Below are 20911 nucleotides of genomic sequence, written 5' to 3' on the forward strand. Positions count from 1 at the left end.
TGCAGTGTAAAAAGCTTATCTAAAACAAACCTTAAAAAAATACCATTCCACTGTCATGGACCTCATTTTGAAATTATTTTAGCTGTAGTACAGCTCAGTCACCATCGACACCACTTAAGCAAACTTCAAAATGTTTCAAACGGGTAACATTATGACAAACCTCCCTTGTAGTTGAATATTTGTAGTGAGCTGATGTTATGGCTGTGAGATGACACCTGGAATGCAGACATTGGCTTCAACGTTGATGACCAAATGTGATTGAAACCCCCTTGAATCTCACTTGAACACTGCACTATTTTTTTTTAACTGATTTTTTTTTTTGTTTTAAATTTAGATGTGTTCAACTTGAAAAAAACAAAACAAAACAAAACACACACCTCCCCTGTTTCTCCATTTTACTCTAAAGTGCAGGACGAGAAAACCCTTTCGAAGGGCAGCTAGTTCATCTTTCCAATGACTGTTAAATGGTATTTTATCAAAAAAAAAAAAAAAAAACTTCTTCATGGTCACGGCCCCCTGGTCACGCACGAGAACATCACAAGTTGCATTTCAAATATGAAAATGTACTTGAATCCACTCTATACGCTCGAGTGGCACACAAACGTCTGCATTTGAACAACAAGCACAGACTGGCATCAGAATATTAAACAAACAAAAACAAAGCGCCGTCTATCCGTGCATAGGCTCGAATCAAGCCCGTCTCCAGAGCGTTTGCTCGAACCCAGGGAGCTGATCACGAAAGATTCGGGCAAAAGTTTGAATGGAGTTGGAAACTGGCGGTGCACAATTAAGAGAGAATTAGTCTGATTATCACTCTGCATGACTTTGCCTTGAGTTGAGGATGCAAGCACAAAGACTATTACAAGCCTGGGCGAAAATGGTGTAATCACTAGTCTTGGAGGATGTTCATGCACTTGCTTAATTTTGTAGAAAAGAAAAACTCAAGTCATTTTAAATGGCAAATTTGTGGCTTTAAGAAACACTAAAAGAAATCAAGACAAAAAAAGATGTGGTAGTCAGTAAGTTTTTTTTTTGTTTGTTTGTTTTTTAAAGACCAAGCCCGAGGAAAAAAAATTATGGAATTACCCTGTATATTTCCATTCCCAAAACTAACACTTGCATCAAATCTGCTCGTTAAGTCTGCCTTTAAAAAGGAGTGAACACACCTTGGAGAACTGTTCACCAAGTGGACTGACATGAATCATGGCTCTAACACAGGGGTGGCAAACTGCGGTCCTCGAGGGCCGGTGTCCTGCAGGTTTTGCAGATTTCCCTACTCGAAGTGCAGCTGATTCCAATTAACAGGCTCGTTATCAGGTTTCTGCAGAGCTTGCTGATGAGGTGATCATGAATCAGCTGTGTTGAAGAAGGGAAATATCCAAAACCAGCAGGACTGCGGCCCTCGAGGATCGGATCTCGCCACCCCTGCTCTAACATAAAACACAAGAGAGGATTATCAAACTTCTTAATTAAAGAAGGTAAATCATCACGCAGTGTTGCAAAAGATGGTCACAGTCAGCTGTCTCTAAAATCTCGACCAAGTACAAACAACATGGGAAGGCAACTGCCTGAAGAAAACACACATTTCTACAGTCCTTGATGATATGGGGCTGCATGTCAGGTAAAGGCACTGGGGAGATGGCTGTCACCACAGCTTCAATAAATGAACAAGTTGACATTTTGGACACTTTTCTTATCCCATCAATTGAGAGGGCGTTTGGTCATGAGGAAACCATTTTTCAGGATGACAATGCATATCTTGCCATAAAGCAAAAAAACTGAATACATTCCTTGAAGAAAGATGCACTAGGTTAATGTCATGGCCTGCAAATAGTCCAGGGGCCTCATTTATAAAACGGTGCGTGAAAACCTGCGGAGAAATGTACGCAGAACCCCCCCCCCCAGATTTATAAAACCATACGTAGACACATATACGCATATCTGCACGCAAGTTCCCTTTATAAATGCCACACGATTCTAACCAGTGTGCGCAGCAGATTCCACGCCGTTCCCACCCCATATTTGGCAATGGAAATCAATTCATGTGCGTATTAATAAGCACATAAAAACAACGCCAAATAAAAGCAATTTGGACGGTCAATGAAAGGCAAGAAAGAAGGCTAAATTCACCGTGATGTACATAGAATTTTTGTGTGAACGTCCGATCAGACTTATACTAAATTGTCTCTAAATCTATAGGCCGCCGTATTATTGTTGTTAATATTCACAATGTGTTGTTTATGGATCTTCATCCAAAATCACGGCTGCGTGGATCGCATTGTGAACGTTTATGACTGACGCGCGCATTCCTTTCTTGTACTTACATGACAAAACCCTATCTACGCAGCAAAGATGCACCAAGACTGTATCTTTCTAGCTTTTTTTAAAAATTATTATTATTATTATTTTCTTGTGTCAATATAGTTTTATTTAGCCTTTAATGGCAATTGCGCGGCGGGCGGGTGAAGTTATGAGCGCATATTGTTGCGCGTCGCGATGATGTAATGTGTGCAGTATGTGTCCATATTAGTTGTCACTAATGTTTTTTCAAGATAGGTGATCAATGGGAGAAGACGGACGTTTAAGATGTTTATTTGCATGCAGCTTTCCGCCCCGCTGCGTGCTTGTGACGTCGGAGCAAGTCTGCAAAATATTATGTGACCCAACATCCAGCATACAGCGTTTGAGGAATAGAAATGCACCGCAAAGCTGATTGTGTCGTTGATTTCCCATGTCTCCAAAATGTACGATTGCGTAAGGTAGGTCCAGACTTGACGTGGTGGTGCGTAAAGTTTCACGTTCAAGTTTGTTTTGTATAAATACCATCTTTGGCGCAGAAATGTTCGTACGTAGAGTTTTGGCCCCATTTTGATCGTACGCAAGCTTTATAAATGAGGCCCCAGATCTCAATCCAATTGAAAATCTGTGGTGGAAGATTAAGAAAATGCTCCATGACAAGGCTCCAACCTGCAAAGCTGATCTGGCAAAAAGCAATCAGATGGAGCCAGACTGATGAAGAGTACAGCGCTGTCTGTCACTCATTAAGTCCATGAGACAGCGAGGGGCTACAAAGTACTTTTGGAGTGTTGTCTTCTTTTGTTGTAGTTTTTTCTTGATTCCATTTTTTTTTCCTTCCGCTTGGTCTAGAAAAAAAAACTATTACTGACTACCACATCTTTTTTTTTCCTTTTATTGTTTCTTAAAGGCAGAAAGTTGCCATTGAAAATGACTTTAGTTTTGTGTCATGTCTGTGATCTTTTTTTTTTTTTTTTTTTTTTTACAAAATTCAACAATTGCTCCAAGACGAGTGATTCCATCATTTTTTGCCAGTGCTTGTCGAATGGATGCAAGCTGTTAAAGCTCTTTCTCTCTCTTGACCCACATTGGAGCTGCTGCTGCTGCTGTAAACGCCTGTGCTGCGTCCTTCACTATGACAGAAAGAGAGGTCAGGTCCCGGCCCGAGGACCACCATTTGTCCTTCTCTTTTACAACTTGGCATTTCACCTGAATGGATTGTGAACACCGGATGAGGTTTTTTTTTTTTTTTTTTTTTTTTTTTTAATGGGCAACGGACGCAAAGGACATTTGGATTTTATTATTATTTTTTGATTACTTGCTTTATAATTACTTTACAATGGCAAAAAAAATTGCAACAAGTGGATAAACATAATGGCTAAATCAATCTACCTTGTAAGCTATACGTCTGCATGTTTGAAGAGTGCCAAGAAGTGAAGATGTCCTGCTGGACAGTGGGCATCCATTTTAAAAACTAAACCCTCTCCTCCTCTTGCCCCATTCTCTCCCAGCACACGATAAAAAACTTACAGTAAAATCCAATTTATAAACAATGTCCACAGGACACCAAATGCTGACATATGCAATATGCACACACCAACAGAGAACAACAACAACAAAAAAAATCTTTAGAATTCTGGTACAAAGGGTTAAAAACCAAGGAATTGTGATGTTTTGGTTTGCATGTAACGGGGCTTCTGGGCTGAGTTGAACAGAAAGATGCGCCTTCCTCTTCAAAGTTTCTCACGTAGCAAAAAGCGGATGTGGCGAAAATGTGGTCCTTCGATGAGTGTATGTTTTGAGGTGGGGGATGGGCCAGCGCTGGGTTTGACGCTAATGGCAGGCCATGGCGTCTGGTGGGGACTACAGCAGTGTGGCGGACAGGCAGGGACAGACAGTCAGTCATTTTGGCTATGTACACATTCGTAGTCGGTCCACGGCTCCCCCGCACGAGTGTCATTTCCTCAGGTCTAATACGCAAACCTGCACACGGGAGAGGAGGAAGACGGCAGTGAACAAAACTGACAGTTTACAAGCAGGAAACCACGGGAGTCGCACTTCCTCATCTATGACTTTTACCGAAGTGGGGAGAGTCATATTTTTAGACTATATCGCATACGCGGTCTACATATGTACTCATAAATTTTGGGGGCAATCAGTCACTGTTTTCATTCAGAATGCCACCGTAAGGACTAGTTGGGCACATTAATTGGCTGTCGCACTCTGCTCACTTCTACAAATGTATTTTTTCCCCTTTTTTACTCCAAGGAAGAATATGTAACCTGACTGAGTGATATCTAAATTATTACTCATTTTTAGAGCACAAAATAAGACCAGGAAATAAGTGCAAAATGAATGGCGATGACTGACTGGACAAAAATGTCCAATAATTACATCTTCTAATAAAAGGGAAAAAAAAAGTAATCATTTTATTCTGTTGTGTGGCTCAATTTGACTCAAATTTTAGGTTCATTTGCACATTGCTGTCTCAAACGTCACTGGTTATGTTCAGACTGGCAGCCCAAATCCAATTTTTATCCCATCCAGATTGAAAGTGGATGGCTCTTCTGTAGTCTGAACAGTCACAAAGCACATGAAATCAGATTTCGGCAGGACGGATTGAAACCACATGCAGGAGGTGGTTTCATATCCGATTTGAACAGGATGTGTCTCAGTCTGATCAGCTCGAAACACTCAGAACGGATTTGACTGTCTGTCAATCTACGTGTGCAAAAACCAATGCACCCGCGCTGTCAATATCCAATCGGTTCACTGCCCGGCTGGTTCCACGCATGTTCGGCAGTCAAACGCCTTGACGGCTCCACTGCCCCATCGACTCCTCTCATACTCAACCCGGAAATGCAGTAAGAGTTTAGCTGACGTTATTTGCGCTGAAGCCGGTCTCGCGACACCGTCAGTTCTTCACATTCACAACAGGAAATAGCGAATTAGTGCCTGGCCGTAGCCATAGAAATATGGTCATAACCCCCCCCAAAAAAAAGAAAAAAAAAAGAGAAAGATAAAAGAAAACCGCTTAACGCTTGCGAGACACAGGCAGTACAGAGCGGTAAACAAAAATATGATGTCAAACTCGATACACAGCCTCCGTTCCACGCCGTTGCCTCAGCAACCCGTCACGTGGGTCAATAATGTGGCTCAGTCTGAACAGGGCCAGATCAGATTTGGACACTTGCTAAAAACAGTCTTTGGAATGACTGCGGGAAGGGGGAAGTGACGTATTCCGTAAAGGAGTCTGCACGTTTGTAGTTCTTTTTTGTTTTTGTTTTGTGTGTGTGGCAGAGTTCACACCATCCATCTTAAAGTTGTTTAGCACCAGTAAAAATGATACAGACCCTCTCCAGCCATGACAAAGGTTTCATTAATCGAGCTGCAAGTCAATGTATCATTAGCAGAATCATGACAATATGAATTGAAGGTTGAAAAGTTAATTAGCGGGGCTTTAAAACCTCAAATTACGAACCTGTCGTATTTAACAGCAAATTATGCATGTTTTTCAAATCACTGTAACTCCTGAACCGTTAACGCTTTACGTTGATAACGATACATTACGGTAGTTGGCAGAATGTCACGTGCGGAGGACAAGGAAGTCGTGCGTCAGAGGGGAGTGACTTCACATTACCCTAACTCCAGAACCGTTTGTGATAGCAACGTAATTTCAACGCATTCTGAGAGCAGAGAAGCTGAGCTTTGCATCGATACCACATACAGTATGTTACGGTACGTATTTCTATACTTTATAGCAGATTTTCATGTGTGGAGTAGGGGGAAGCAGTGTGTCATAGATGACATGTTTTTCGAAGTCTCTGTAACTCCGGAACCATTTGCGCTCGCAAAAAAAATCTAAAAGCAGAGGAGCGTAGCTTTACGCTGAGAGAAAAATAAAAATAAAAAAAGCTACGAAAATTGGATTAAAATGGATAAGTCAATGAGGTGAATGGTGGCGATCAGGCCGAGATGTACTTACAGATCCATCAGATGCGCTTGCTCCTACTTTGTCCCCGGTGGCGTTCCAACACACCTCGAAGATCCCTCCTGTCCCTCTGTAGCTGTGGACTAAAGCACCGGTCTGAAGACACCCACCAAACTGACGTTAGCCACGACTGTCTCAAATGTGCGTGTGAGAGAATGCGAGAGAGACTTAGTGAGCCTCGTACCTGAGTGTTCCAGATGTGGACACACTTGTCGAAGGAGCCGCTGGCTAAATGTCTGCCGTCAGGACTGAAGGCCACGCTGTACACAGGCTCCTGGTGGCGGGTCAGCGTGTGGATGCACACCCCGCGCTCCACGTCCCACAGACGCACCGTCGAATCAAACGATGCACTGCCAGGGAGCGGGACATGGCACAGAGTTGGCGTTTTTATTGAAGTCTAACCGTTAGTTCAGTACAGCAACCACGGCGGACAGTGGAAAAAGTAGCCTTCTCATCGGCACCATGTGCTGTGGCAAATTTTTGGACAGCATAAAAAAATTTGACTTGGGACGTAACGATATCCAAACATCATGATACGATATCACGATATGAAGGTCACGATACGATAATTATCGCAATATTGTGGGGAGGTTGGCGATAGAAAAAAGGTTAAAAAAAAAAAAAAGCGAGCTCATAGTAAAAAGTAAAAAAACAAAAAAAAAAACAATGTGCTTTTGTACATTACAACAATGCATATAAACAACCTACAATCTCTAATAACACTTAATGTTGAGGCACTTACTTGCTAAATCAATTACACTGACTTTCTCCACAAGTATATTACGTGCTCCTTCGGCTGACCATGAGCGTGGATTTTAAAACATAGAAGGGCCAAAATATGCCTTGTGAAATTAAACTGCACTAAAAAACGTTAGCTGCGATTGGCTGGCAACCAGTCCAGGGTGTCACCCGCCTACTCCCCAGGGCCAGTTGAGATAGGCGCCAGCACCCCCCCCGACCTTTGTGAGGAATAAGCGGTCAAGAAAATAAATAAATGGATGGATGGATGGATGGATAAAAAAACAGCCACCAGAGGGTGCTAGAACTGCACAAACTGAACCCGACTAACAGATGTGCTGCTTTTAATATCGTGACATGACAACAACGATATATTGTGGCAGTTTTTAATATCGCAATATCACGATATTGCTGTTATTGTTACATACCTACATTTGAACAATACCATCCCTCCACATTGTCTCACCGCCATCTTGTTTTTACCACTGTGGCCGCAAGGAAAATCATCTAATATTTCTTTCTTTGTAAACAGTATGCAGTAACGCAGGACTCACCTGGCCAGCATCAGGTTGGCATTGGGGTTGTTGGTCCCAGGGCCTGTAGGGCTCCACTTGATGGTGTAAATTTCTTTACTGTGGGCTTGGAGGTCATGGACACACATGTCCTGCTTCATACTCCATATCTACAACGAATCCCGCCAGTTAGGTCCAAGGACACACCAGCCTGCACATGTTTGAACTCACCTTCAGAGTCATGTCATCGGAACAGGAGGCCAGCAAACTGCCAGTGGGGTCCCACTTGATGGCGTTGACCTCATTCTGCAGCAGGTAAGAGAAGGAGCATGTCCATGTCTACCGTTTTTCAAGGAAGGGACAAACAACGTTGACTTACCGTGTGTCCCTGGAAGGTCTTGACAGGTCGGTCCTGACCCAGTTTGCAGACATGAATGCACATGTCCGTACTGCAGGAGGCAAACGTGTTGTTGCTTTGCCAGTCAACATCTAGAGCAGGCGCTGTGGGGACGAGCAGAAGAAATTCACGTTTTTCAATCAGAGGGTTGAAGAGTTGTGCATTTTAAAGTCTGCACACTCCTGTCCAGCTGCCAGTTAAAAAAAAAAAAAAAAAAAAAAAAGACATCAAGACAAATCATTTCAAAACTGTGAGGAGCTCTCTGCAGACCTGAAAATGTCTGGAAAAGCCTACTAGAGCAGCTGAACTTTATTTGGCGTTATATTTTTGTACAGGGTGTCCATAAATTCTGGGTACATGGTAAAACACACATACTTCTTAAAACAACATTTTTTTTAAAATTGTATTGTTATAAATAAAATAAATAAAATACACTAAATTTTCAACATGATTTCCATCATTTTCAATCAATACAATGCATAATTTGATGCAATTTGCAAAATTCGATTTCTAGACATCAACTGGTAATTCGCTTCTCATGTGGTTTAAATCTAACTCCCCCCCCCCCCCCCCCCCCCCCAAAAAAAAAAAAAAGATTAGGCATTGAAAATGTAAATCAAGGTGAAAGTTTTATTTATCATCAATTTAATTGAATAAAATTGTTTTGTTTTAAGAAGTATGTGTTTTTTTTTTGGTTTTGTTTTTAACCATGTACCCAGACTTTATGGATGCCCTGTACAATTTTGGGTTGAATATGTAACTAATTTTTGTTTGTTGTTGCCTCCCTTGGGAGAGTTTTTTTTTTTTTTTTCAATGAGATATTTCATGGTGAAATAATAATAATAATAATAATAATGATGATGATGATGATGATGATGATGATGATGATGATGATGATGATGATGATGATGATGATGATGATGATGATGATGATGATGATAATAATAATAATAATAATAGGCACTTATGTGCAGATTTCCATTTTAGATGAGTTTGAATGTGATTGGTTAATTCTGAATACAGCCACATCCCCAAATATAACAGGGTGCACAACTACAGGAGTACATTATCTCAGCTGTATATTTTAATTTCCGCTCTCCAAAAGACCCCCCCCCCCCCCCCGAAGCAAGTTAAAATGATAGATTCTCGATTCTTCATTCCATCTAAAATTAAAGACCTACTTGACAATGTGCCCAATATCCCCTGTTGTCCAAGTTGCCAGAGTCCATAATTGACGAGCCATCTGGTTCTAAGAGTACGGCTAAAAATACATCTGCTTTACTTCCACTATTGCACAATGTTATCATGATGGTCATTTATTTTTGTATTCATTATTATTACTATTATTATTATTTTTTTATTGTCTTTTAAACGTTCCCCACTTGAGGCAGGTTCTCATCATCTATCAACATTATTTGCGGACTCTGTACTCGTCTGCTGTGGTGAAGGAGCAGCTGAGCCGAAAGGTGAAGCGCTCCATTTACGGGTCAATCTACGTTGCTACCCTCACGAGAGCAAGATCCCGGATGCAAGCGGCCGTTTCCCCCGCAGGGTGTCCGGGCTCTCCCTTAGAGATAAGGTGAGAAGCTTGGTCATCCGGTAGGGATGCAGAGTCGAGCCGCTGCTACTCCGAATTGAGAGGAACTGGTTGAGGTGCAGAGGTGTTCCGGGGACGACCCAGGACATGCTGGAGAGACTCGGTCAATCCCAATATATTAATGATTGGGATCCCGCCGGAGGAGCTAGACAAAGTGGCTGGGGAGAGGGAAGTCTGGTCTTCCCCGCTAAAGTGGCTGCCCCTGCGACCCAGCCCCAGATAAGTGTTAGATATTGGGTGGATGGATGTTTTTGTATTTTGAGATTTGAGACTATCAGCAATCATTAAAAGTATACTTGTCACGTGTTATGTAACATTTTTTGAAAGACTGACGCTTGTGAGGACACCAGGTCAGGAAATGAATGATTGAATGATTGGTTTAAGACATTTTAATGCCAATTAAGGCCTTGTTTTTAGATTAATACATTCAATGCCTTTTAAAACACCTCAAAGATCTGCAGGGAACCCTGTTATATAGGTCATAGTAATGGTGAGAACAATTTTGGAATATTTTTTTAGGTTTCACTTTTTTCTATCACAAATACCTAACATCTGAACAGGGTGTGTAGACTTTAATTCCACCGTACACAGCAATAATAAATTCTTGTGACTCACCTGAGTGGAAGGGAAACTGCTGCTTCGCCTCTCCTGTGTGAGCGTCCCATATAATTGTGGTCTGGGTGAAACATTTTTTAAAAATTATTATTATTGTTAATAATGAATGTGAAACAGCATACCTTAATTTAGCAGATATTCAGGCTACATTTAAATCCCTTAAACATTAAATTATGAATCAAAATTCTACATGTTGTGTCCCATAATGGCTAAACTAAGAAATAAAATTATTTGTTGACATTTTTCACAACTTAAAAGGGATGATGGGACATTGTAAAAAGTAAAGAACAGAATACAATTGCTTGTAAATATTTTTCACCCTGTATTTAATGCACCACACTAAAAAGACAAGATATTTAATACTCAAAACTAATGAACAAACGTTTGCGTTTGTGTGGAAAAATTCTTTCATTTTGAATTTGATGCCTGCAACACATTCCAAGGCGGGGCAATATAAGGCTTGAAAAGTAGAGCAACACCGCACAACACCTGCTTGGAACTTTCCAAAGGTGAACAAGTTAATTGGAAACAGGTGAGTGTCATGATTGTCTATTAAATGAGCATCTACAAACGGCTCACTTGTTCACAAGCACAATGTCCCACCTTGATTGGAATTGGGGTTTATAGATGTATGGTATAATCAGAGAATTTGTGGTATTAGGAAATAGAATGTGTGTCGCAATTAGGGGTGTTAAAAAAAAAAAAAAATCGATTCGGCAATATATCGCGATACTACAGCACGCAATTCTCGAATCGATTCAATAGGCAGCCGAATAGATTTTTTAACATCCTTTTTTGATGGAAAAATATTCTACAAAACTTCTAACTTTTACACCTTAAGCATGGAAGAATGTTATATTAATGGAACATTACGCCTTAATATTTTATTTCAATGCTGTTCAAACATGAAAAAGGTTACAACCCGTTTGTTAAATACAGTGGCTCACTGACTGAAGTTTCAGATCAATAAATAATTTCATTTTCATACAAATCTTACAGTGTGCATGTACAAGTTTACTGAATGGTATTTTCTAAATTTGAGTAAAAAGTCACAACAATCGGCTTGTAAATGCATATCTGGATTAATCGGTATCGAATCGAATCGGGACCTATGAATCGTGATACGGATCGAATCGTCAGGCACTAGGCAATTCACACCCCTAGTCGCAATTGTGAGAAAAGATGACCTATGGTCTACTGCTAATTACTAAAGAACTGATTGAAACAACCTTTTTTTTTTCTGGAGAAAACAGAGGGTCTACTTTTGGTCGGTTCAGTGCTGATATTTTCACACAATAATCTGTTGGTCTTGAAACTAGGCAAGTCAAAAATACCAGAACACATGTAGCAATATGGGGAAGAATAAATGCAGTAAATACTGTTATTGTTTTTTTTGTGACGGATGATGGTCAGATTTATGCACTTTTGTGTCTGAGCACTTTGGTCAGTTCCTCTTTTACCTCACCCCCCACCCCCAGAAAATGCATCGTCAGCTCTGAGGTCAAGAGACAAAAAAAAAAAAAAAAAAAAAAAAAAAAAGGGATCTATTCTTCATGGATTACTTTACAATTTTTTTTATACAATATCATTTGCAAAAACAGCTTTGTTTCCATCAATGATTTTTCTGCTGTGGTGTCAAAAATACTGTTATTTGCACCATGCGCTATACTGGTGAACATTAGATGGCAATGTTGAATAAGAAGGATGGTTTGTAACAGCATGTACCCTGAAACAGGGTATCAGTATTCTAAATACTGAGAAAACACTCCAGTGAATATGTGGACATGCTTGTCCTACAGCAATGTTAGCTGGAGCCCACACCTCCCAGAATGACTTACCTTGTCTACCCCAGCGCTCAGGATGAAGTTTCCTTTCTTATTCCACTTGAGTGCAAATATGGGACCTTTGTGCTGACCCAAAGTACTGGCCAAGTTACCTGTAAACACCACATCATTGAAACAAGTGGAAGTATTAAACAACAAAATAGAAGCTGTGCCAGTTTACCGTCTTTTGTCCATATTCTAGCAAAGCCATCATAGGACCCTGTTGCTAAGAGCGTGCCCTCACTCTGAAAGACAAAAGATTTTCTTTTTTTAGCGTGACAACAAGAGATACACCTCTCCCGAAGAACGTGATCACAGGTAGAGGTGTCAATCCCAGGTCTAGAAAGTAAAAACCCTGCCAGCATTTGGCCTTAGTCAGGTGTTAACTAGTTAGATAGCTCCCCAGATAGCTCCCATGGTGCTCGTTTACCTGCTAAAGAGCTACCTAGCTAGTAGGGATGTCACGATACCAGAAATTTAGTAGTCGATGCCGATACCACTGAAATTCCACGATTCTCGATGCCATTTCTATACCACGGTAAAAATAGAAAATAAGCAATAAATTCTGTACTTCAACATACACTCCTTTTATTAGAAGTGAACAAACAATGATCCTGTGTGCTTAAACAGAACAATTGGCATGTAGCTTTAAAGCATTAAATTAAAATACTGTGCATTAATATATTAAACAATAGAGTGAACAATAAAATAAAAATACTGTGCATGTACTAGCTAAGTACAGTAATAGCACAAATAATGTATAGAGCTTACAACAAGCTACTCTGCCATAGTATTCAGATGCCATTTGAAATTAGAGAGAGTCCTTATATGTCATAAGGGGTACTAGTGTCTACAAAAAAATAAATAAATAAATAAATAAATAAAAATAAAAATACGAGATATTAAGAAAAGGTGTGTTTCTGTAAGAGGTGTTAATTTGTGGAATCATTTTGGTAATGACTTGAAAAGATGCAAGTCAATTGTTGAGTTTTTTTTTTTTTTTAATGTTTAAAAGTAAAGTTCAAGAGCATTACTGTAATGAAAGTGTAATGAAAATTGTATATGTGAGTATGAGGATGTATTATTGTGTATGCCTAAGAAATTCATGTACATACGCTACTGACTAACGTACGTATGTTAAAGTGTAATTGTCTACACGAGCAGGATTACACATTCTTTTATTGTAATGTATTAATTTACTGTATTTAATAATGAAATAAGTTAAAGATACAAAGAATAAGGAGTAGGACTAGATATATTTTTAACTTCTTCCTACTCCTTTGGACATGTAAACGATCACAAATAATTGCTATGAGTTTCTTCTTTAAATTATTTGGTACTTGTTTATGTTCATATGTTATGTTTATATGTTCAATAAATAAACAAAAACAAACAATAAGTACTAAACACTAAAATACTGTAAAATGAAAAAATGCATCACAGAGCATGTAGCATTAAAAAAATAAAAATCTCATACTGTGCTTATTTACCAACCAGTTACAGCACGTAACCTCTCACACACAAACAAACAAAATAACAAATAACGTTTGATATATTATTTGAGAGTTGTTTAATATTACTTTAGGTGATTCAGTAAATTAGGTTCCTGGCAACTTTACCTAACTTTATTATGCGGGACAGACGAGGCTGAACATAACGCTAACACTAACGTTACTTCGCAAAGCAGCTCATTGAGTGTGGGGTCATCATACTAACATTATTAGTTTAGATATGGACAACAATGATAAGACGGGAATTCAAATGCACTTGCCTTGAATTCTTTGTACAAGTCTGGATATCCATGTTTCGCTAAATTGGATGTGTTCCCCTTTCGTCTGGAAACGGTTTCGGCATCTCAATCCCTGCGCATCAACCTCAAATCCAAAGTACTTCTATACGCGACTCTGGTGTTTTTTCTCCTCAACTAATTGAGGGGCCGCTGCAGTTGAAGACGACGCAGATGTGCGGACTACTGTCATGGTGCACGCATGTTACTCTACTTCCTTGTTATTGTAGCAGCGGGAGGGTAGTCACGTGACGTCATTAGACGTAACGTGGGTTGCCAGATAAGCGCCCATATCCACCCAGTTTACATGATGTAAGCTTGTGTGAATGAGTGCGTGTGGGATTAAAAAATAATATTGATAATAAAATAAATAAATAAACACCCCCAAAACAACACAAAAGACGCGGCCAGATATGGCGCCTCGAAGTACCAAACGGTACTTCGGGTATTGTAGAAAAGGCAGTACTGAAACATTTTTCAGAATCTTGGCATCGACTTGGCACCGAAGTATCGGTTCTTGTGACAACCCTAGTAGCTAGCTAGCTAACTAGCACAAGGGACTAAAGTAGGCAGGGTACTTTCTGGACCTGGATTTGCCACCTCTAATCACAGGTGCGCTTCGCTCAGTTTAACAAGAGCGGTCATATGGTTGAGTTCAACGCATTCTCACATTCCAGTCTAGTGAGGTGACATCTTTGTTGCTCGGTACGTCCTGGCCTCCTTCTCGTATGCAGTGCCTCAGAACCAGCTGGGTGGACCCACCTGAGCTGTTCTCACTCAGGTTCCAGATTCGAGCCGTCGAATCTCCAGACCTGTTGGAGTTTAAAAAAAAAATTAAATAGGAGAGGTCATTTCAATTTTAACAAAAGTTCTAAATGTTATTCATGCGATGAACTCTCGTCTGTTCTCAAGACTTCAACTTACAGAATTAGATTCAGAAAATTCCTCACGACAAAAATGTGCTTCACGCATTCACACAAGCAATCGGGGGAAAAGAAATGATTTCACAAGCTATCACATCTGTGTGGTTAGGAGAGGAAATTTGGGTACTGCTGATAGACATGTCAGTTTGCCTGCATGTTGCATACTATCGTAGTTTAAGAGAAGACTTACAAGATTAATTTGTTCCAAATAGTGTTAATTTTGTCAACAAAAACTAAAAAATAATTTTTCATCAACACACATTTTTCACCGGACTAACTAGACTAGACTAAGACCCTCATTAATAAACAATAACTGGGACTAAATCAGTATGCATTTTTTGTTGACTAATAAAGACGAGACGAAAATGTACTTCACTTAATACAAACTCTATGTACATTTTTGTTCATGAACAAATTATATTTTGTAAAATCTTGTCTCGTCTGTGACACTGTCATGTGACACACAGCACAAACACATGGGACAGACAGGAGGTGGATTCACGGTGAAAGGTAAAAAAAAAAAAAACAAAGTAAATTATAGTTGTAACTTAACATTAATCCAATGGTTATAACGTTCCAACAATAATGTTAATGCGACTGCTAACTAATGCTGGCTAGCTTACTAGATCAGAGCATGGAACCATTGTAGCCACTGTAATTGTGTGTGAAGTTGTTTTTCATCAAAAAGATGAGAAAATTTTGTGAGAAATTGTTTTAGATCCGAAAAGGTTCAATATGAACAAAAAAAAATAAATATAAATATAAAATGGTTGTCCTGACTAAAACTAGACTAAAACTGACAGTTTTTGTTGACAAAAACTAGACAAATAAAATAACGTTTTCTTGGATTAAAATGCTAGATTTATAGTCGACTAAAAATGGACTAAATAAAAATGGGATGAAGTTGACTAACTGTAATTAAAAACAAACGAGCATGACTGAAATTGGACTAAAACATACTAAATTTAAAAATGGCAGACAAAATTAACACTAATTCCAGTGTCAGTGCTTGTAACTCATAATAATCATATCTCAAATCATAAAAAAACTATTTTTGTTGTGTGACTTTGAATAACAAAAATTGCACTCTATAGTGTTGTACTTTATAAATGTATACAGTTCAAATATAACTGAATTGAATGTAAAGAGTTTGTGTTCATAATAACCAGACGGATGTGTGTGCTTTGGTCACCAGGGGGCAGTATGTTACAAACATAAATACTGGAGTTGAAGGGGAAAGAAGACCAATATTAGTTGTTTGTCACAGAGGATAAAGATTAAGAATCAGAGTATTTTTATGTGCTTTGTCTGCATGTGTTGCTTTCACTTGGGTAATAATGATTAAACAACATTTTCCATTGTATTTCTTTGGTCCGTGCTTTACACTGACTTTCTTTTTCAATCCAATAATCTCAATGATTTCATCATTAAAATGAATAAAATAGATGAATTTGCAGATTTCCTATTAAAATACATAGCCGTGAAAGGAACAGAGGCATTGCGCTTTCAGTGCCTCCAGCGGCTAAGCACACATTAATTGCCAACACAGACAGCTGGAAGAAACATTACTATTTGTCTTTATAGCAATAAAATACGCGTTTTATCCCATTTAACATGCTGAGTGGCTGACAACATTATATATGTTTTTATCCAGTCATGAACCTCAACGCTTGCAAGATACAGTATAGCGGACACGCTTGATACTGACCCAGATGCCAGCAGGTCGTTGACTGGATTCCAGGCACAGATAAAAACTTCCGATTCGTGACCCCTGAGGACCATGGCTTTACTCTGGGGTATTTCTACATCACGATCCACCTCCATAATCTCTGAGTGGTGATCTACAACACGGAACAGATCAAATCAGAGAAAAGAAAAATCATACAAAATATCATACAAAGTGTTGGGAAAAAACAAAACAAAAAAACATTTCTTACATGCCTGATACAGATTCAGCGCCATGGAAAAAGTTCATTTAAAAAGACTGATACAACTGACGGTACATTTGCTTGGACTAGGGTTGTGTAATTTAAGTTCAATTACAATTTCAATTACATTCCACATTTACAAAAACAGCATAAACATAAAAAAAGATTATGAATACTAGAGATAGACCGATATGCTTTTTTCGATTATCGGTAGTCAAGGAGGCAGATAACCGATATTTGAAGCCGATATTCATTTGCAGTAAAAGTTAAAATGTTGGCACCAAATTTTTGAATAATGCAAACCCTAACCGTTCTTTACAATGGATTCTCACACTGCACTTTTCATTTTACATCCTTCCATCTGCAATAAGACGTTGGTGGCGGGGGAAGTTAAATGTGGGGCCAATGTGACATTACCTTTTATAGCATTTGGGATACTTGTAGTTTTATTCTATAAATGTTATATTTTTATATTTTGAAGTAATAGGCATAGGCATAGGCAGTAATGTGCATCAGCTGTCATTACTTATTACTACAGCAAAAAATAAAATAAAAATAATCCATGAGAAAAACTATTCATCCCTGAACACCATACAGTTCTTGTAGACCGTATTCTCATTATGATTATTGTTATTGTTACCATATAGACAGGATTGATAAGCTTAGGATCTTAAATCTAGAACAGCAATATCATGCTACTCCTCTCTACAAGAGAACTGTCAAAAGACAGCTTCAGGATACAACACACTTCATCATGTAGTTTACTGCCACTTAGGATGTTCCAATCAACGCAGAAAAAGGTAGAGTAAAATAACTTGGTTATAATAATAGTAAGAATAACTTGGTTAAACAGACATTGTTGCGGTGGACCGCTGCCAGTTTCTGCTGTTTAATGTGTTTTACACTTATAGACACGTGTGTGTGTATATGGGCACACTATTCTCTCACTACTGTGCTGTACTGTATCACTTAATGGCACAGATTTACTTGTCTAAATAATAACTGGGCTGCAACTTTGCTAATTCACATTAACAAGCACTATCTTAGCTGTCCACATGAATAGTTACTAACACACGAGAAAGTTATACAACACACCAAACATGAGCTCATTATTCAAAGTATGATGCACGTAACGAAATTACATCACTGAACATTAATTGCAGCCGTGTACGGCCGTAGATGTTACATATTAGTGGCATCCATTGAGAGGATAATGTCCCAACTGACAGCAGACATGACGTGAAAAGAGAGACAAAACGAGCAAATAAGCACACTATACTTTAGTGCATTTTTCTACTAATGCCTAACATACGGAAGAGAACACGTTCGTGTAGTTAAACGGTGTTTGAGACACTTAATTTGTTACGGAGCGGACTTTAACGAGGTGCACAACGAGCTGTCAATCAAATCGACGTCGAAGCTTAAGGCACACAATGGCAAACCAGTGCGACAAATAAACACAATATAAAGTAACTAAACGCTATTTAGTGTCACTGTGGCATCTAACTGCATAATAAACGCTATGCAACAAGTAGTGGACGTGACCCAGAATGTAATGTGTGCGTCACGAGAGGTAAATATAATGACATTACTCTACTCTTAACATGGAACTAGACAATATAATAATGACAACTGTTAATGTTTGGAACCTTTCTAACAAACATTGTTTACTTAATTAAGTGAAAATGTGTGTGATTCCCTCCCCGAGTAGTTCAAGTAGCGAATTAGCTACTGGGTGTTAGCCTACATGCTAAGCTGAACACACCACTGTTAGCTAGCGGGGATTCAATGCAAGGCAATGCAGCTCCATTCATATAGTGCATTTAATACACAACATAATTCAATGTGTTTAGCTTATCATGGTGAAAAGTTCGGCGGAGTCTCTTCTCTTTTAACTTACCTTCGAAGCATGTGTCTCGCGTTGTGTCCGTGGGTGCGTGTGTGACGGGCTACTGTGATACACGGCATACACTACTGATTGGTTCTGGCTCTTGCACGGCTAACCAATCAAATGCTGCTATGGGCGTTACGTTGCTGGAGTTGGACTCCATAACAGACAGAGACGCTCTGGGCTGCATTCGAAGCGAAAAGACGGAGTTTTAAATGGATCGCTTATATCGGCCGTCAGATTAATAAAACAGGCCGATACCGATATGTACCAATATGGCAAATATCGGCCCATCTCTAATGAATACAATTTTTTTTTAGTTTTTTTTTTTTTTTTCCTTAAACATCTGCACCTTTTATTTTAAAATAGCTAATTTAATCAAAAAAAAAATTCATACAAAAGAAACTTGCATACCGGTAATTATAGTGTTTCAAAGAATTTAATTTGTCTTAATATTTTTTATGTTTAAACATTTTCTTGTTTTATACCATAAAATAAATAATGGTTTGAATAAATGTGATTTCAATTATTGCCAAAATAAGCATGATTATTAATTTTTCCATAATCGAACAGCCCTAGCTTGGACCAATTTATTAATTGACAAAAAAAAAAAAAAAAAAAAGCTCCACAGACAATCCCTTTAGTGGCACTAGACATAAAAAATTAACATGAAATTAAAAAACAACAAGTCAGTCTTAATTTTTTTTTATGGTTTTATACTACTGGCTTTCTAACATACTCTGAACATAGTTTTAAAATACTTTTGATATTAAACTGGGCTCTAACCCTACCAACAAGATAAAAAGCGGTTTAATAACTTGTTTACAACCATGAGCTTGCTTACTGGCTAAGGCATGGGATCCATTTTCTTCCCCATTGGCTGCACCTTCTCCGTTTTTGGCGCTTCCCTGGGGCCCGGTGCCGCTGCCACTGCCTGCTGCCGCCTGCTGCTGCTGCTGCTGGGCCAACTTGTCCCTGTAGGCCTGCTGCCTGGTTTGGACTACGTCGGGCATCACTGCGTCGATCAGAGACAGCGACTCAATGGGGCGCCCGTCAAAGAGGGTCCCATCCTGTACACACACACGCACACACACGCGCACACGCGCACACACACACACACACACACACACACGAAAAGGTGTAAACGATTGGAGAAAGGTGCTATTCACCGCTTTTATTTCAGGTCTCGTGAGTCGATAAATGAAGCCGTGTATGAAGCCTATGTAAAGATGACAACTAACTTCATTGATGCTGACTTCAGCCTCCACGTACTGCAGGCCCTTCTGGATGATCGAGATGAGGGCAGCAGGGGGCACCAGGGCGCCATTGATGTTGGACTGGCTGATATGGCTCTCTATGCCAAAGGTGAATGCTGAGTGCGAGAATCCTAGAGAAAAACATTGGAATGTTATTTAAGCATGGTTTAAATGTGGACAGGTCAAGGAAAACAACACTTTCAGTAAAATCAACATGTTGAAATTTGGCAATGCCCACTTGTTGCACAAGTTTTTTTTTTCCCTTCAAAATATTTTTTTTGTGGGGGGGGGGGGGGGGGGGGGGGGAGAACAATAGCTGCGGCTACTGAATATTTTAATTGATTATTCTACCAATTATCCCATTGATTAATTGAGTACTTAATTTAATTCCTATAGTTTGCCTTATTTAGTAACAGAATGTGCACAAGGTTCAGGAAGTATTGTCTACTTGGGGTCGCAAATTTCCTGTAACTTTGAGTGTGTGTGGCTTTTAAATTGGCGGCTTCGCCAAAGAGAGTGATGTGTACGTCAGTGAAAGAGTGCACAGGTGCCTGGTGAAAGCTCAGGTTCGTGGTTGGCTGATAACTGGCTAAACCAAACTGTTAGCCAAACTTGAGAGCCTGATGTCAGTTGTTGCTGACACAGCTTGTTTATTAATGTGTATGAGGAAAGCTGATCCCTGGGAAACTTTGAGGCACTGACTTTACTTCAACTATTTTTTTGTAATCGAATGATCAGTGATTTGAGTAATTGTTTCAGCCCTAAAGAAAACACAAGCAGATTAACCATAAATTTAATTTATGCAATCTAATGCTTGTTTGAAAAGTCACCATCAAAACAACGTCCATACCAAGCAAGGGGAATCAGCAACATAAAATGCAATTACCCTTGAATAACAAAGTTAACATGACATTAAAAAATAATAATACATTAAAAAAATGAATTTATATCATATTTGGATTTACCTGACTCCTGCAGGTATCTGTAAACCAGGAAATTAACCTCATCACTGCTTATGCTCATTTTTATTCCTGGTCATTAAACCATTTGGTCAGCACACTATAGGAGCCTGGGAAAGAAAAGACAAGAAAACAGATTTTCTTATTCACAGTTCATGTCAAAACACACCATAAGCACAAGAAAAATAGGGGAAATACCATAA

General features: G+C 39.2%; 1 protein-coding gene across 5 annotated transcripts in view; it reads right to left on the reverse strand.

Annotated features, from left to right (window-relative positions):
- Window positions 1–3575: 3575 nt before the first annotated feature.
- Window positions 3576–20911, reverse strand: part of LOC144005453 (F-box-like/WD repeat-containing protein TBL1XR1) — a 94090-nt gene continuing 76754 nt past the window's right edge. For all 5 annotated transcript variants that reach the window (XM_077503655.1, XM_077503646.1, XM_077503662.1 and 2 more), the window contains 14 exons: window positions 20715–20818; window positions 19735–19880; window positions 19338–19563; window positions 16386–16518; window positions 14425–14566; window positions 12150–12213; window positions 11984–12081; window positions 10146–10206; window positions 7916–8037; window positions 7768–7842; window positions 7579–7706; window positions 6471–6636; window positions 6281–6382; window positions 3576–4278 (listed from right to left, as the gene is read on the reverse strand). In XM_077503655.1, the coding sequence (XP_077359781.1) occupies window positions 4252–4278; window positions 6281–6382; window positions 6471–6636; window positions 7579–7706; window positions 7768–7842; window positions 7916–8037; window positions 10146–10206; window positions 11984–12081; window positions 12150–12213; window positions 14425–14566; window positions 16386–16518; window positions 19338–19563; window positions 19735–19880; window positions 20715–20772 (1548 nt within the window). In that variant the 5' untranslated portion in view covers window positions 20773–20818 and the 3' untranslated portion in view covers window positions 3576–4251. The remainder of the gene's footprint in view (window positions 4279–6280; window positions 6383–6470; window positions 6637–7578; window positions 7707–7767; window positions 7843–7915; window positions 8038–10145; window positions 10207–11983; window positions 12082–12149; window positions 12214–14424; window positions 14567–16385; window positions 16519–19337; window positions 19564–19734; window positions 19881–20714; window positions 20819–20911) is intronic.

The sequence above is a fragment of the Festucalex cinctus genome, chromosome 1, assembly GCF_051991245.1.
Source record: "Festucalex cinctus isolate MCC-2025b chromosome 1, RoL_Fcin_1.0, whole genome shotgun sequence".
NCBI lineage: Eukaryota > Metazoa > Chordata > Actinopteri > Syngnathiformes > Syngnathidae > Festucalex > Festucalex cinctus.